The sequence below is a fragment of the Caloenas nicobarica genome, chromosome 4 (assembly GCF_036013445.1).
Source record: "Caloenas nicobarica isolate bCalNic1 chromosome 4, bCalNic1.hap1, whole genome shotgun sequence".
In the NCBI taxonomy this organism is placed as follows: Eukaryota; Metazoa; Chordata; class Aves; order Columbiformes; family Columbidae; genus Caloenas; species Caloenas nicobarica.
This window is the reverse complement of record NC_088248.1, coordinates 9343952-9360364: the sequence shown is the minus strand read 5'-3', so window position 1 is coordinate 9360364 and position 16413 is coordinate 9343952. Positions and strand designations below refer to the sequence as shown.

General features: G+C 51.6%; 1 protein-coding gene across 1 annotated transcript; it reads left to right on the top strand.

Annotated features, from left to right (window-relative positions):
* The first annotated feature begins 828 nt into the window (after positions 1 to 828).
* Positions 829 to 1545, top strand: NEUROG2 (neurogenin 2). The gene has a single exon (XM_065634665.1). It carries the CDS (start codon positions 829 to 831, stop codon positions 1543 to 1545), a length of 717 nt encoding a protein of 238 aa, XP_065490737.1.
* Positions 1546 to 16413: the final 14868 nt, after the last annotated feature.

The window sequence follows — 16413 nt, the reverse complement described above, 5'->3', positions numbered from 1 at the left end:
CCAGGGCACGCTGCCTTCGGGGGGACCCTGATGTCACGTTTCGCTTCTCGAGGCCACAGAAGGCCGCTTTGCCCCCCAGGCTGTGTACGAGCCGTGTGTCCTACCCAAAGCCATCGACCCTCCTCTCCCGTGCCCCGCTCTGCCCCCGCCGCCCTGTCCCCTTGGGGGTGTCCCTCCGGCACCCACCTCCGCCTTCCCCCAGAGGTACTGATCACGGGAGCCGCGCTCCCAGCAGAAAGCGTTATTCCCTTGATTCCCCCCAAAAAGGCGAGGGGGGCAGCGAAGGGGAGCGCCCCCCCGGGGATGGGGGTGTCGCAGCCGCCTCTTAATGAGCGGCTGAAAAGGAGCCGGCTCCGGCGCGCGTGGCGCGCGGGGCGCCCTGATTGGCCAGCTGCGCCTCGCGACCCTCCATTCATTAATAAATTAGCGGCACGCTCCAGCCGAGCGCGAGGCACCAATGGCGCGGCGGCGGCCCCGGCGCGGGCTCGGCCCCGGGGGGGCGGCGGCGCCGTGAAAAGAAAAGCGCGGGCGGGGCGGCGGGGGCCCCGGGGGTAGGTTTGATTGTTCCCCGCGGGGTATATAAGGGGTGTTAAGGAGGGTCGTGTGCCAGACACGCAGCCGTCGGGCCGCGGGCCGCTCCGCCGCTGCCGCCCCGGGGCGCGTGCCGCCGCCGCGTCCCCCCCACACTTTGCCCCCCTCCCTTCCCCCCCCCCTCCCGGCCCCCGCCCCGTCAAACCGCCGAACCGTTAAACCGCCGCCCAACCGTCGCCCCGGCTCCGCCGCCAGGCCAGCGGAGGGGAGCGCGGCGCGGCCGTCCCGCCCCGCAGGATGCTGGTGAAGGCGGAGGGGCTGGCGCCGCCGGCCGAGGACGAGCTGCTGCTGCTGGGCCTGGCCTCGCCCGCCCCCTCGCCCTCGCTGCCGTCCAGCGCCGGGGAGGAGGAGGAAGAAGAGGAGGAGGAGGAAGAGCAGCTGCGCGCCCCCTCGCCGGCGCGGCCCGCCGAGGCGCCGGGCGCACGGTTGCCCTCGGGGCTGCGGCGGCTGGAGGGGAAGCGGCGGCCGGGCCGGTCCCGCGGCGCCCCGCGGGCAGCGCGGACGGCGGAGACGGCGCAGCGCATCAAGCGGAGCCGGCGGCTGAAGGCCAACAACCGGGAGCGCAACCGCATGCACAACCTGAACGCGGCGCTGGACGCGCTCCGCGACGTGCTGCCCACCTTCCCCGAGGACGCCAAGCTCACCAAGATCGAGACGCTCCGCTTCGCGCACAACTACATCTGGGCGCTCACCGAGACCCTGCGGCTGGCCGGGGCGGCGCGGCTCGGCCCCGAGGCGGGGGGCGCCGCCGACGGCAGCCCCTCGCCCGCCTCCTCCTGGAGCGGCGGCGCCGCCAGCCCCGCGCCCTCCGCCTCCCCCTACGCCTGCACTTTATCGCCCGCCAGTCCCGCCGGCTCCGCCTCGGACGCCGAGCACTGGCCGACCCCGCGGGGCCGCTTCGCCCCGCCGCCGCCGCCGCCGCAGCCGCCGCCGCTGCCCCGTCGCTGCCTCTAGCCCGGCCCGGCGGTCCCACCGCGGTGCGTGGGACGAGGCTTCTCCCGGCCCGTCCCCCCGGGGCGGTGGCATCTGCCCCGCTTCCCAGGGCGGGCTGTGGGAATGTCATCTGCCAAACCAAACTTTCTCTCTTTCCGATGTGCACTTTGTCCGGTTTCCCAGATCTGTCGCCAGGCCTTTTGTCCCCCTCCTCTCCCGTTTTGCCATCTGTCTCTTATGATTTATAGGGGTGGGGGGAGAAAGGGAAAAAAAAAAAAGTTGTTTTGTTAGAGGTCCAGGTTAGAAGTCATTGTATAATTTGTAGGCTTTGTGAGGGCTGAATGCAAGCGTGGAAATTTAGGCTGAACTCTCTATCAAAAGAAAAAAATGTCGAGGAAAGGCGGGGGGGGCGGGGGGCGGAATCGGGAGGGAGGACCTCCTCATGCATTATTTATTTCGACCTTTAGGGGACGGGGAACTCCCCCCTTCTTTCAGGAGATTAAAAATAAATCAACAGACTGAAAACCTAAACAGACACGGAACATTACAGCGATCAGCCACACACGTGTTCACATTTATTTATTATAAAGAAAGATTTCATGGAAAGTATGTATTTTTTGTATAATTTACAGAGTTTATTCTAGTATGTATTTACAGCGGAAGAGCAAAGGGATTGTTCTTGTGATAAAATATAAATAAAAATATCTAATTTTCATAACATTTTGTTTGCTGCTCTTTCTGGTTTCCGTGCCATCTGCCGGGAATTACAGGACTGCGGCAAGTGAGGCACTGGGGGGGCTGGTGCCTGCCCTCGCCTCTGGTCAAACTTGGTGTCCTGGGGGAGCTGCCTGCACTTGTAGTGCCGTATGGTGACAAGTGCCACCTACACCTGGGGACTCGGGCAACAGCTGCTTTTGCAGGTAGAGTCGCAACCAAGCGCAGGTGGCAGGGGCGTGCGTGCCTGTGGTGCTGGGGGGTTTCAGAGCTGGCATATCCTCCAGGAGGCTGGTGCATGTTTTCGTTTCTAAAATTTCACTTTGCTTCTTAAAAGGAAAACCCTCTTTTCTGCAGAATAAGAACAAGGCTAAACTCTCGGGGATGTGGGCTTCGCCCCAGGGTGGGGTTGGAGGAGGACTTTTGGGAGAAAAGCTGCTTAGGGAGGAGTGGATCAAACCAAAACAAAAAAAGATATTTTCCCAGCAAAGTAAATCCTCAGACTGGTTCTAAAAGGGACAGGCGCCACCAGAAACACACACATGAATCAGCCTCCATCCCCCTTCATGTCATTTCAGTTCCTTGTGCAGCTGGTAACATAGCAATGACAAACAGCCACAGTTCTCGCGTTGAGCACAGTAGTTTAATTAAATTAAGTGGAAGATCATTTACTTTTGCCTCTCAGTACAGAAGATGCTGTGCAGCAAACGATGGATGGATGGATGGATGGATAGATAGATGAACTGTCAACACACTTCTTCAAACTGATGGCTCTGGGATTTTACAGAGAAGGACATAGGAAATAAATGTTACTGGGAAAAAAACCTGCATGGGTTTAAAGAGAAGAACTCAGTTTCCCTGGTGGACGGATGAAACCCAAGTCACAGACAAGTCCCGGGGGTTCAGGTCAGCATGGTCAGCAAGCCGCACAAACCCATGGCTTACAGCACCCCTGGCTGTCCCAGGGAACCGTGGTCCTCACACCAAGAGGTGGTCGGTGGCAGTGCGGCCAGTGACCCGCATTACTGAACCCCGCCGCAGTGACTGCAAAGCCTTTTATGGAAAAGTTTCTAGTTTTTCCACTGATACCTTATGTCCTATCGAGGCCACATCACGAATTGTAAGTAAGACCAGCAGGTTCCCCTTCAGTTCACCTCCTTCCAGCCTTGCCCTCACCTCCCCTGGCTGCCCAAGTGTCCTCAGGCTCTGTGTCTGTGCTGTAAGCCAGACCTAGGCAGTTGTTTTCAGTCCCTTCCTAGGTAGTTTGGACTTGTTCCTGGGCAGGTCTCATGGGGCACCTTTGCAAAAGCTGGCGGAAAATGTGGCAAGGGGATAGGCGTCCTGCCATCCACACGGAGGAGGGCAGGCAGGGAGCCCACCCTGGCAGCCCAACCAGCCACCGGGGCCGGACCTTGGCCCCACCATGCGGTGATGGGCCCCTTAGCGAGTAGTGGGTGCCCACAGACCCCCTGAGCACTGCCAGCTGGGCTGTTACCAGCCAGCACGGGCTCCATCAGCTCAGTCCCCACACAGCGTGGGTACGAACAGCACACAGCTGGGCACGCGTGACCCTGCCAGGCCCAGGGATGTCACCATGGAGGGGGCTGTCGGAGGCTGCCGGCACGGCTGGCGCACTCCGAGGCCCTTCAATCATCGCCCCGTGCACCCGGGAGCACTTTGTGACTTCTGGGTACAAACACCTGGAAATCATTAAAAACCAGCAAAGGCGCCTGAATGTATTAATTAAATAAAACATGCGGCACATGAATCTGCCCAGTGCCCCTGGATCTTGGGAGCGTGAAACCCAGCCCTTGGAGCGATGTCTCTGAAGGGGGAGAAAAAAAGAGAGAGAGAAAAAAAAAAGAAAAAAACGTGTGAAAAGAGAATTAGTGAAATTAGGTTAGGCCAATAAAACGTGCGGGGGTTCGCCCCCCCGGCCCCAGAGCCTCAGGCGAGCAGCGCTATCTAGCCTGATCTATTGTTTCCCCCCCTGGCAGGGGGGTTATTGTGTGATAAATAATTCCTTAAAAAAAAGTAGGCACATTTGCATAATCACTGCTTTGATGTAGCCAGCAATATGAAGCTGTGTCCCCCCAAATCTGCCATGGGCCAGAAGGAACAAAACAAGAGGCACCCTTTCAACCCACTGGCAGTGCGTGGGGCAGCCCATCGGGAGCAGTTTTTACTCTCGCTCTCTTTTAATGACCCTTTTAAATGATTAAACTCCAGGAATGCCAAAAAGAAGGCTAGCGCCTTGCTTGCTCTCTCCGTCTTTTCTAAGGCCAGGCTGGTTGGGCCTCATTGTCCTTCCCGGTTTCTCTCCTGCTTTTAAGAGGCGCTGGAATAGGTGTGTTTAGCTCTTCGAAAGGCCAGGACGGATGTGACATGCGTTCTCTATGGAAGGAGGGCCATGCAGGGGCAAGAGGGACATCTCGGGTGGCTCAGCACCAGGATGCTCCTTCCACCGTCCTCAGGGAGGGACGCTGCTTCTTGCCAGGTTTGTCCTCCTGGAGGTACTTCCTTCCATCCCAGGTATACACCCTGTTATCAGGAGCATCCCCTGTCCTGCTGGGGCTGTGGGAGGGGGAACCACCACGGAAAAAGTGCACGTAGCGTTTCCTTTATCAGGAGGATGGAGGGGGGACTGTGAGAGGGTTTTTCTGTGGATGAGCACAGGGCTGGACTGGGACTCTTGAAAGCCCTCCCTGGTCCCCAGGCAGGGCCACCGGCTGGGCTCAGCTGACTCACTGCTGATGTTTTACACCCCGGGGGGGGCGGGTCAGGACGCCTTTAAGGAGACGGGCCCGAGCGGGGCAGGCTGGGAGGGGGGGGTAGGACAGAGCTGATAAGGGATGAGCCAGAGGCTGGTCCCTGCTCCCAGCCTGGCAGGGCTGCCGCTCCGTCCCGCCGCTGGACGCCCCTGGGCGGCTTCTCCCCGTGGGAAAGGTAAGGGGCTATGGAGGCCCCCTGTGTCACCCCCATGCCCGGCTCAGCCCGCCTTTCAGCGCACGAAGGGAAATGTCTGTTTTCCTGCGGGGTGAGCATCCGCCGGGAGCTCAGCCGCGGAACGGTGCGGAGCGGGGGTGCTGCCTGCCCGGCCCTGCAGCCCCTGTCACCTACCCTGGCCAGCTGGGGGCTGCGGTGGGTGGCACTCAGCGCGTGCGGCCACCCCAGGCCTGCCAAAAAACCTCATGAAGCGGAAAAGGTGGGGGGTAGCTTGCTAAGTATTAGCAAAATCCCAGGTGAAACACAGCAAGGACTCCTGCAAGTCTTGCCATCTGATTTGTTACTTAACCCAGTCACTTGATTTTCCTTTTGAAAAGAGTTTCTTTCTCTCTAAACCTGAGAGACTTTCTTTCCTTTATTTTTAATTTTTTTTTTTTTTAAATTTCCATCTTGTCTATCAGAAGATTTGTTTGGGAGATGATGGGAGGTCCCAGGTCTAAGCAGAGCTGTGGTTCTCCAGACTATTGGGAAATCAGCCTGTGTGTCCAGAAATTTTTACGGTGAACCTGAAAGTGGACCAGGGGATGCAGAATGGAAAAGCACCTCTTTGAATTAAGTGTAAGAAAAGGGATGGTTTCCATGGCAGCACCTTGACATAGAAATGTAATTCCTAAAAAAGGTTGTCTTCCCTTTAAAAATGTGTTTATGATCCTTCTGTGTATTGTATTTTGGCACAAAAGCTTCTCTGCACTGTCAGAGCTGGAGGGGCAGCCCTATGGCTCCCAAGGGGGTTTATAGCCATACGCATATAGGCATAAGAATAGTGACAAGAAGCCAAACTAGTGCCAGTGTGGCAGCAGCCACACCCCAAGGGCTTGCACTTGCTTTCTTTCATGCCAGACATAAATCTTTCAACATATCACCATAATTAAAAAGAGTATTCCCAACACGGCCCTAATCTGGCTGGGTAATTTTAAGCCCAACTTTCACCTTCCCTTGTAAGTGAGCACCTATAACCAAAGGCAGAGAGCTGGCCTTTCAGGCTTGAGCACCTTGCCATTGGGCCCCTCTTCCCTACCTGTGTGCCACCTGGATGCTCACCAAGACTCCACATCATGGCAGAAGACCTAAGAGGACTGTAAATTCAACTTAGTTTTCTACATAAATGTGAAGACATTTAGGCTCAATATGAAGAGTTTAGCTTAAAAACAAATTCCCTAAGGACTCAAGCTAAAGAGTCAAGCTTTCAGCTCTCATGAGTTTGTTGCACATTCTTGATTTATTATTTCTTGTATCTTGAAGCCTGGCCTTGCAGCCCTTACCTTTACTCCACCAGAATGCAAAGCCAGGTCTTATATTTGCCTTTTTAGTGGAAATCTTTCTAATGATTTTATTGTCACAATGATACTTGGATTTCATGATGGTGAAAAAGTAATGCCATTATGCTGGGAAACAACTAGATTAGGGTTCACCTGTTATGGGGCATCCTATGGTGCTCTGTAATGACTTTGTCATTGAAAGGTATATTACATTAAGTAATTAAGCACACACTGTTTTTTTTAACACTAGATGCATTCGTTATTACATAATGTTATTTCAGCTGAAAGGACCAATCATCTGGGATAGTGAACAGTTAGATCTTTTCTTATTTCATTAAGAAAACATGTACGCAACTGAAAGAAATGTAGTGCCTCTGTAAAACTTATTTTAGTAAATGAAAGGGCATATGTTTCTCTGCAGATGAAATGCAAGTGTAAAAATTAAACTTCAGATGAGTCCTAGCTCTGGGCCAGGTCCTGCAAGAAAAGAGAAAGGCAGATGTGGAAATCTGGAGACAGGTCAACTGTACACAACATTTAGCTTGCTGTAACGGAAGCTCTTGTCAATGCAGATGATACCGTGTATCCACACATGTACTGAGACAATGATTAAACACCATTTTACCACAGTGAAACTGAATTTGGGCTCATATCTCTGTTATGATGGCTATAATTACTCATTTACATACGGGTGTGTGCGGTGTGATTCAGTGTACTGTATTTCTCACAGACCCTCTGACCATAGCTTTGAAATGCAAGTCCTGTGAAACAGCTGGCATGGATATGATTCACATAAAATGTGCATTCAAGTCAGTGGGATCACACGCAAACTTTGTTGCTACCTTGTGCCTTGGGACAGGCATTTTGCTGACATTCTCCAGTCTAGCAGCACTCTGCCCCTGTCACCTCTGTGTCCTTACCTCACTCCCAAAATCTCTGATTTCTGTTGCAGAGAAGGCAAGTTTGGGCAACAGCCCTGTTTGCTCTTTCCAGGGCGCCAGGCAGGGAGGGAGCCATGTGGTGGGTGATGCTCCTGCCGTGGTGGGGACAAGGGAAGGGGCAGGGTGGGGACAGTCCATGGGACATACCTTCCCACAGCATGGCTCAGGCTCTGCGTTTCCCCACAGGATTTTGGTTTTGCATTTCACTGATGGTCTGCTGTCTGCTTGGGGACTCAGCCTTTCACTGGTGCAAGCTTCCTTTGCTTGCTTTTTACCTAGGGGTGCTAGTCCTCAAATTTCTGTCTCGTACTCTCCAGGTAGGAATTTCATAGTCTCTTCCCACTGAATTGTTTTAATGCTGTTTGACATGCCAAGAGCTTTTAAGCTGTTCTCCAAAAAAAACACCTTTTAATTTTTATAATGTGTAAGAATTACTTAAGAGCAGATACTAAGGAAAAGTCCATCACCACCTCAGTTCCCATCGCTGCTGAGCTCCTCCAGCCTTTAAAGGTCCTGTTGCACATGCTTGTGCCAGCTCAGTTGGTAGACTGATTAAAACTCATTTGTCTTTTTTGCACTCACATGGCACCAGAGATCATTTTAAAAACTTGTCCCCAAATGACTCTGGTGAAGCACTGAGAGGCCTTTCTGTGACAGATTGCCCCTTGAGATGCAGCTGCCCCTGGGTTACCTGTGAAGATGCCAGGGCGCATCAGAAACAGGGCAAATGCCCTGTCTGGGAAGGTTTTCCCATTTTACAGCCACACCTGTGGGAGTGGGTTTTGGTGCCCAGGGCTTGGGGAGCTGGCAGGTACGGCAGCAACCCTACAGGCTGGGGAGGGGGACCGGTGCCCCAGGGGCACAAGCCATGACAGCAGCTGCTGTCCCGGCCACAGGGCAAGGGGATGTCCCAGCAGCTGCCCCAGGGGGTGCCAGGAACCCTCCAGGGAGGGGGATGCCCAGGGGCTGCAGGTGGCTGGAGGGATGCCTGGAGGGATGCCTGGTTTGGTCCCTGGCTTACTCTCCCTGTGATGCTCTCACAGGGCAAGAAAAAGCGCATATCCTCCAGGCACTGGGGGACACGGGTGGCAGGGGAAGAGACGCAAGTTAGGGGGTGGCAGAGAGGGGCAGGGCTCTGGGTGGTGCACGCAGAGCAGGTCAGGAAAGGCCCGGGGGTGGCGGTGAGCCTGGTCCTGCCGAAGGGGCTGTGCATCTGCCGGCGATGGTGGCACTCCCGGCATTGCTGGCGGGAGCACGGCCGAGCTCCGCGTGCTCACAGTCTCCTCATCCCCGAGGGGCTCAGCTGCCAGCAGAGCCTCGCAATGTGCTCCTCTCAGATAGAGGCAGGGAAAGGATCAGAACCAGGTTGTGGGTTCCAGTCCTCCTAGATGATGTGAGTGCTTGGCCCTGCAGCTTTGCAGCCAGGACCCTGGACCTGCAGCTTTGCAGTAGAAATTGGGGCATTGCTTTGCCTGGCAAGCAGTAAAGCCCTTGCTGGTCATTCAGCAACCCCCCCCGGGCTTGTCCTGCAAGCTGCTCTCAGCCTGGGGAGTACACTTCAGCTGAGCACTTGAGCATTCACCAGGGATGTCAACAGGCCGTCTGTTCCCCTCAGCTGAAGTAATCAGATAAACTCAGCGTGAAGGAATAAAAGTGAGCCAGGAGCAGGGCTAATGGTTACATGAAACTAAGCCAGTGTTTTCCAAGGAATAGGGAGCTTAGCAGGAGCGCCTTTCTCAGCAGCAAGCAGCTTGGGGCAGCTGCGCTCAGCCCCACAGTCAGGCTGGTCAATGGTGGAAAGGGGCTGCTTTCCCTAATCATATTGCATCAGCAGGGAAAACAAGTTTGCACAGAAATGGGAGCATTAGCTGCCCCACTGGTAGCATGGGGAGATATGGGCACAGGGTTTGCTTTTGCAGTCCAGTGTTTGGGACAACACATATGGCTGAGCAAATGTACAGTGTTAATTTCTGATCTTGGAAACCTCTGGGCTGCACATATGATGAAGAGCCACCATGGATTTTGCAGGGCTCTACCGACACGTGGGGATCAGGTGTTGGCAATTTGTCCTTTGGGAGGTGAATCATAAACACCAAATCCTGTAAGGACGGTGACTTCATGAAGTTTTGCCTTTATTATATGTGGATTTGGCCTAGGCAGCCCCAATTCCCATACCATATGGACAAAAAAAATCTCAAGCACCCATCTTTTATATAGTAATTGTAGTGCTGCAGTCCACCTGGATGAACAGAAATCCTAGTGGGATTTTTTTTTTTACCTGGTGTAGGTTTTTACCTGGTTGTCTTGCTATGGGGCCAAATCTTGTGCCTTAAAGTCTAAGACAGACTCTTTTGCTCTGACAAGCTAGTCGATACCTTCAGCTTCAGCATATATCCTGCCTTCAGCCCGTGATGCTGCAACATTGGTTCAGCAAACTTCTGGCCACCTTCTCATCCTTCTGACTTCTTGTACTGAATTCAGCCTTGTAATTAAACAGAGGTGTAATCTTGCAATGCTAAGATTTAAGACAAAGCCTTTAAAAATGGATTTGAGAAGCAATTCTTTGGACTGCTGAATGAGCAAGCGTGCCGGAGATGGAGGGTTGCGGCGAACGGCAGCGGGTGACGGCAGGCGGTTGTGCAGGGAGGGAATATTGATGGTGCTGGGGTGGCGGCGACACACAGCCGTCCCCTTTCTCTCGCCTCCCCTCCCCCTCCTTTTATTAAAAAGAAGAGAGAGTGGACCAAAGCTGATGGCATATTTACCTTCATGAGTTTTAAAAAAGTTAATTACTGCTGGGAGCAAGTTGGTATAGCTGTCCTGAGCTGTCTTTTATTAGTAGTCGCCTTCATTAATTTCCCTTGCTGGATTTGCTGCTAATAGCCGCTTGGTCCTGGGCAGCACAAAGCAGCATCTGTGCCATTGAGCAGAAAAGCGGGAGTCAGGCAAAGGGGGGCAAGGCGGGGGGGGCTGACGCCGTTTGCAAATCAACCTCTATTAACGTGATGGCCTGTTCAGAGGGGACAGCAGCCCCGGTAGCCAGCACGGCGGTTTGGGCTCCACTGGGCTGTTACTGACCCCTCAGCCGAGGGAGGGAAGGCACCGGCTGCCACCCGGGGTTACCCTGCCCTTTGTTGGCCGGGCTGCACCCCTTGGTGTGGGAGGGGAAGTGGGGTGCCAGCCCTACGCCCCCCTCGGTGCTGCTGCCACCGTGCCGGCCAGCGGGTGCTCCGGTCCTGTGGCACACGCTGCTTCCAGCCGAGGTGTTGAGCAGTAGCTAGCCATAACTGAATTATTCATAACTTGGTATCTTTTAATGAAAGATACAATCCATCTTAAAAATAGTTTAGCAGATACGATTTCTGATTAAATAATGGGATTAAGTTCTATTTGAGAAGAATGAAAAAGGGTTTAATTTTGGGGTTTTTTTGGATGGTCAGGCAGGAAAGACCAGTGTGTTACACTGGTATGAACTTCCCCAAACGAGCTGCCTTACTTCAAGCACCGTCCGTGTGCCACGGACAATTTGTGGTCTCCCCTGCTGTGAGGGAGCAGGATGCCGTGATGCCAGAGGGGTGATGGGACAATCTGTGCGACCAGCCCCGCAAATCCACCCAACTGCCCGATGCAAGCCTGGATTTCAGCCGGGGCACAGAATTGCTGTGGGCAAGCTGGGGGTGGCTGAAGGCACCACAGGCTCACACAAACCGGGGCAGAGGGTGGCTGCAGGCACCAATAGCCCCATCTGCTCCCGCTCTGCAGAGGTACCGGGGATGATTTCATCCAAGTGGAAAAAAGGAGGGTGGTGCATGCCGTTCCCAGGAGAGGGGTGACAGCGGTAGGCTGCTGCCGTGGGGTCCTCAGGCTGCTGGTCTCTCTGCAGGGCTGGGCGAGTCACCTGGATGCTGGTACAGGGACTTCCCTTGAAGGCAGCAGGTGACGGCGACAGTTAATTTGCTGCAAATAGCCCTGTTCCAGTTATTTAAAGGGAGCAGCACTTACAACAGTAAGTAAATAGCGTGCTTTTCCCAACACAGATGCAATGCCTCGAGACACACGTGTGTGGGAGTGGCGCTTGTTTTCCCCCCCCGGGGGGCTCCCCCGGCCCAGACATCGGTGGGGACCCCCTGTGGCTCTGCCGGCGTGGGGGCAGGATGCGCAGGGAGAACTCCCCTGCTGAGTGCCGGTCTATGCCCGTGAGAGCATCCCCGTCCCTGCTACCAAGCTGTACTGGGGAGAGTGGGAATGAGATCGCCGAGGAGGCTGGTGCTGCTGTGTTCAGTGTTAGCGTTGAATTTTGCCGAATCTGGCAGTGCCTTTGTGAGCTCGCTTACGCAAAGTTTTCTCCTCAGTACCCGTGTAAGCCGTGAATAGCTCCTCCTGGTAAAGGACCGATGCCTAAATCCAGCAGCTGGGCTCTTGGGGCAGCTGACACGGGTTTTATAGCAGCAGGGACGTGCTGCCTCGTGTGCAGGGGCTGCCTCACAGCTGGAGGGGTCACTCTGCGCCCGCTCTTGCTGCCCTTAATTGCCCAGGCTGCTGCTGGCTCAGAGGGAGAGGGAAGGAGGCAAACCTGGCTCAGCCTCCGCATGGTTTTACAGGTGTTATTGTTGGGATAACTGAGGGTCTCCCTTTTACATGGCACCTTTTGTAAGAGAAGTTCACCAAAATGCTTCATAGTGACATCAGGTATTGGCAAAAGAGTGAGAAAATCATTCTGTTTGTGATTAATAGGCTTTGGCTGTATCACCTTGTTCCTTCTTGATATCAAATTTGCTAACTTTTATGCATAAGTGCATAACACACAGCAAACGAGACCTCTGTCTGCCACCTGGATACTTGCAGAAAGGTAAGCGGAAAAAACTTTCTTAACCAAGTATCTTCCCCCAAGGACTGGAAAGTGTGTCATCACCTTGCCAAGAACCTGAAGTTTTTGTGCTGGACTTAGTGCAGCACTTACACTGAGTCTAAACTCAAGTCCTTGAGGTAGATGCTTTAGCCAACAGGAGGGAATAGACTTTATGTCCCTACAGTTAATAATATTTCACTGTACCAGCACAACATAGTTTCGCTCACTTAGTGCAGACGACAAGATGACTGGTTCTTAATGGTCATATTGAGCTCTTATGTCGGACTTTGGAGTGTGCTATAATTAATCAGCCCCCAAAAGCACTCTTGGCAGCAAGTTGCTTAATATAAACCACTGAATTTCTAAGGAAAAAAAAAAAGGGAAAAAGGAATTCCCTAAGTCTTGGTTGGTTCAAATGACTTGCTTCTGAAATCAGAGGAAATAACAGAATAGTGGGTTGTGGGTTGTTTTGTTTGTTTGTTTTTTTGTGTTTTTTTTTTTCTTTTTTTGGTCATTACTTCTAAGGTGAAACTTCCAGGCTTAATATTAAATACTTTGTCATCAGTCTGAGTCAACTGTTTATTTTCCCTGGTATTTATACCACAAATATCAAACAATACTCTAAGTTTTGTGTGTTTTAAGCCATAGATGTGCTGCAGCTGCCCACACCTGTCTTGACCTAAAGCCTGGCCACACACCTGGGACTTTTTCACCAGTAGCTGCTAACTCTATGGGAGTTACTCCAGGTTTATATTGATCTGAAAGGAAGGCAACAAGGCTTCGCCCAGATGCGCCTCCTTTAAAACATTTTCCAGCACAGCCAGCTGGATGCAAGGTCTGTGCTTTGGCTTAAGGAGAGATTCAACTGGCCAATATGGGGAGAAATCCCAGCGGGAGCAACCGCAGTGGCTGCAGCTTTCCCGACTGCTCTGTGCACGCCAGCTCACGGAGCTTTGGGAAGCGACACTGCGGCTGGTGAGTCTGCAGCCTGTTGTGAAAATGTCAATGTGTGTGTGTATGTGTGAGACACCCCCTGAGGTCTGCTCGCATCCCTCTGGGCTAGGGGCAGGGAGATTTGTGGCTAACGCATGCAGAGCTCAGACTGAGACTGAGCGTGATGGAGGTGACCAGACAAAAAGTGCTGGGCACATCAAGTAGAAAAAAAAAAGAGGAATAACTCAGTAATGCATCATTATTACGACAAACTCCATTCTGCAAATGGAAAACTCAGGTATCAGATGGGAAAGGGGCAGCTGTTCCAATGTTTGTATGCAAGTTCTTCAGGCAATGAGGTTATAGAGCACATAAATACAGGATTTCCAGTTTCCAAGCACTGGATGAGGGCAGAGCACTAAATGAGCACCTGCATTTGTGAAGGACTGACACCTCTGAATTTGTGCCTGAGCCTGTTAAGAGTAAGACCAGTGTAAGCTACGAGGTTAAATATTATGATGTCTGTTTTACTGGGGAACTGGACAAGCTGATACTTGATATTAGCTTTTAACCCTGAGTAGCTGTAACTTTGGCTGAGATGGTAAAATGTATTCTACAAAACAACAAAAGAAATGAGCTGCTAAATGCAAATACTACAATATTAGGAAGAACTTGGAATATTAAAATTTCCCACATATCAATTTATTTAAAAGCCTATCCAAACACATAATTTTCTTTCTTTGAACAGGAGGCATAAGCTGGAAAAGGCGTTACTTTTCAGGGGTCTCAAAATTGCATGTGCTATTACTACAGCCGTTGCAGGGCGGCTGTTGACAGTGTATTAGGACACTTTGTTCTGCAGAAATTGTCAGGAAAGTTTTGTTTTGCTTTTGTCTGTATAGAGGAGGGAAAGCCTCTGCAGAGGGGCTTTAACACAGCATCTCTGCTGCCTTTTAATTCCTGAGATCTTGCTAACTAGCTTTGTTTCCTCTTTAGGGTCTAGCACACTCTTTTGCCGGAGCACGAAGCTATATGTGCGCAGCGTTTATCACTTGGTTAAAGCCAGCATCATTTTCCTACTGCTGCAGACCAGGCTTCCCTTTATTGGCTGCAGAACAAGATAACAGACTTAATCTTCCCAGTAACACGTGAGTTTTCGTGTATCACTTTAATCTGTGAAACACTGGGGCTGGCTGTACCGTCACATGCCGATTTTACTTTTCTATGAGCGAGTGACTCCCGGGCTCAATGATGGATTGTTTGCTCTCTTTTAACAACAGTCAAGATGGTGAATGCCCTGGGGTGATAGACAGTGTGCAATGGGAACGGCAGCAAATCTGATGGCCCAGTTCAAGTTCACCTGACAAAGCTGAAGCAGTCTGCAAGCAGCATTTGAGAAAGGATTATTCACACTAGCATTATATTTTTGAATGCATTTTTCTTCCTGCGCAGCTGCCCAGCTCCCCAACACTGAAGGTTTATGCACCATAATAAAGAGATTTAATTTTTTTTCTCTTGCTTCTCCCTCTTTACACCTAGTTCTAATCGGTTGGTGCAGTGATAGGGCATCTTTCCAAACAACTCAGCACAAACATCACGTAGAAAACAATAGCATTGATAAAAAGTGGGAACAAAAGCCTAAAAATCTCTGCTGGCTGCAGAAACAAAAGCGGACGGTTTTGTTAAAGCTAACTCTCTGTTGGGGACCCATCTTTTTGTGGAAGTTTGATGCTGTGTTCCCTTTCTTATCACGAAAATCTCCCCAAAGAAACAATCCCAGCCTTTGCGCTCTGGGGCTGTGGAATGCCAGGGCTTTGGAGGAGAAGAGGAGAATTTGAAATTAAGGCAGCTTTTCACTGCTTACGTAGCAGGAAAGCTGCTTGTCATTAATTGGATGAAAAACCCTGTAATACACATGTGAGTGCACACACGTGTGTACACATACATATATTCTGGAGGTGCTGGCACATTATTCGAAGAGTAGAATCTAGGCCTCATCGCATTTTATTTTGACTGGAGACACAGGTTCCTGAGAAGCAACACGTTTGCTCCAGTCCTGCATATGTATTCCAGTTGTATGTGGCACTGTTAAGGGGAATACGTGTAACTGTTTATCGAACTTCCCCAGAAGTAGTTTTTCTGCCTACTGGTTAAATTAATAATGGAGAGGGGTGGAGAGGGTGGAGATGGGATGGAGAGGATCAGGGTTTTGGGGTGGGTCATTGGTAGGGGCAATGTGTAAATATATCACTTAAATATTATCGGACATCTGTTTTACTTTCATAAATGTGTTTTCTGCATTATGCCAGAAAAGCCAGGAAAGATGTGATGAAAGAATATAAGATCATGTGCTGGTTTGACTGAAAGTGGGTTAATTTTCTTCGTGCAGTCAGAAACCTTTCTTTTTTGTAGCTAGCATGGTCATTGTTTGGATTTAACTTGAGAACAAGACGATGACACCCTGGGACAGAGTTAATGTTTTTCATTTGTTTTCTGGGAGCCAAGGACTTCCAGAACTCTCTGCCCACAGGTGCGAGGCAGCTGGGAAGTGGGGCATAGATGGGGCAGACCTTGACTGACATCCAGACTGATCAATAAGAATTTCCTATGCCATTAATGTCATGCTTCATATTTAAAGCAAGTTGGGATTTTCCAGCTAGAGAGACAGAGACCGAGGCAGAGACCCATCCCGGTTCTGCTCCATTTCAGTGGAATTCCATTCAGGAGTTATTTTAGTTGGGCCTTGTTGCCATCCTGCCGTTTTGCGGAGGCCTCTGGGTGTTTCTGCCTGTTTTTAAATCTTCCCCTGGGATCGGCTGTTGGGGACCAAGGTGCTCCGTCTCTCGTCCTGGGACTGGCTGCTCAGTGCGGTCAGAGTTTGTGAAGAATGGCATTAAGTATCTTTTATTTTATATTCTATTTTCGATTTTATATATATTACCAGTAGTAGCGGTATTAATATATTAGTATTGTTATTTTATTAAACTGTGTTTATCGTAATCCAGGAGTTTCTCCCTTCCCTTTTGATTCTCTCCCCTACTTGGGAGTGGGGGGCAGGGAGTGAGCGAGCAGCTGTCATGGGTTTGAATTCCTAGCTTGGGTTAAACAGTGACAGATCACTTGCCTTCTCCTGTGGAAAAAAAATTAGCTGCAACATGCATATGCAGATATATGCCCTCTGCTTTAA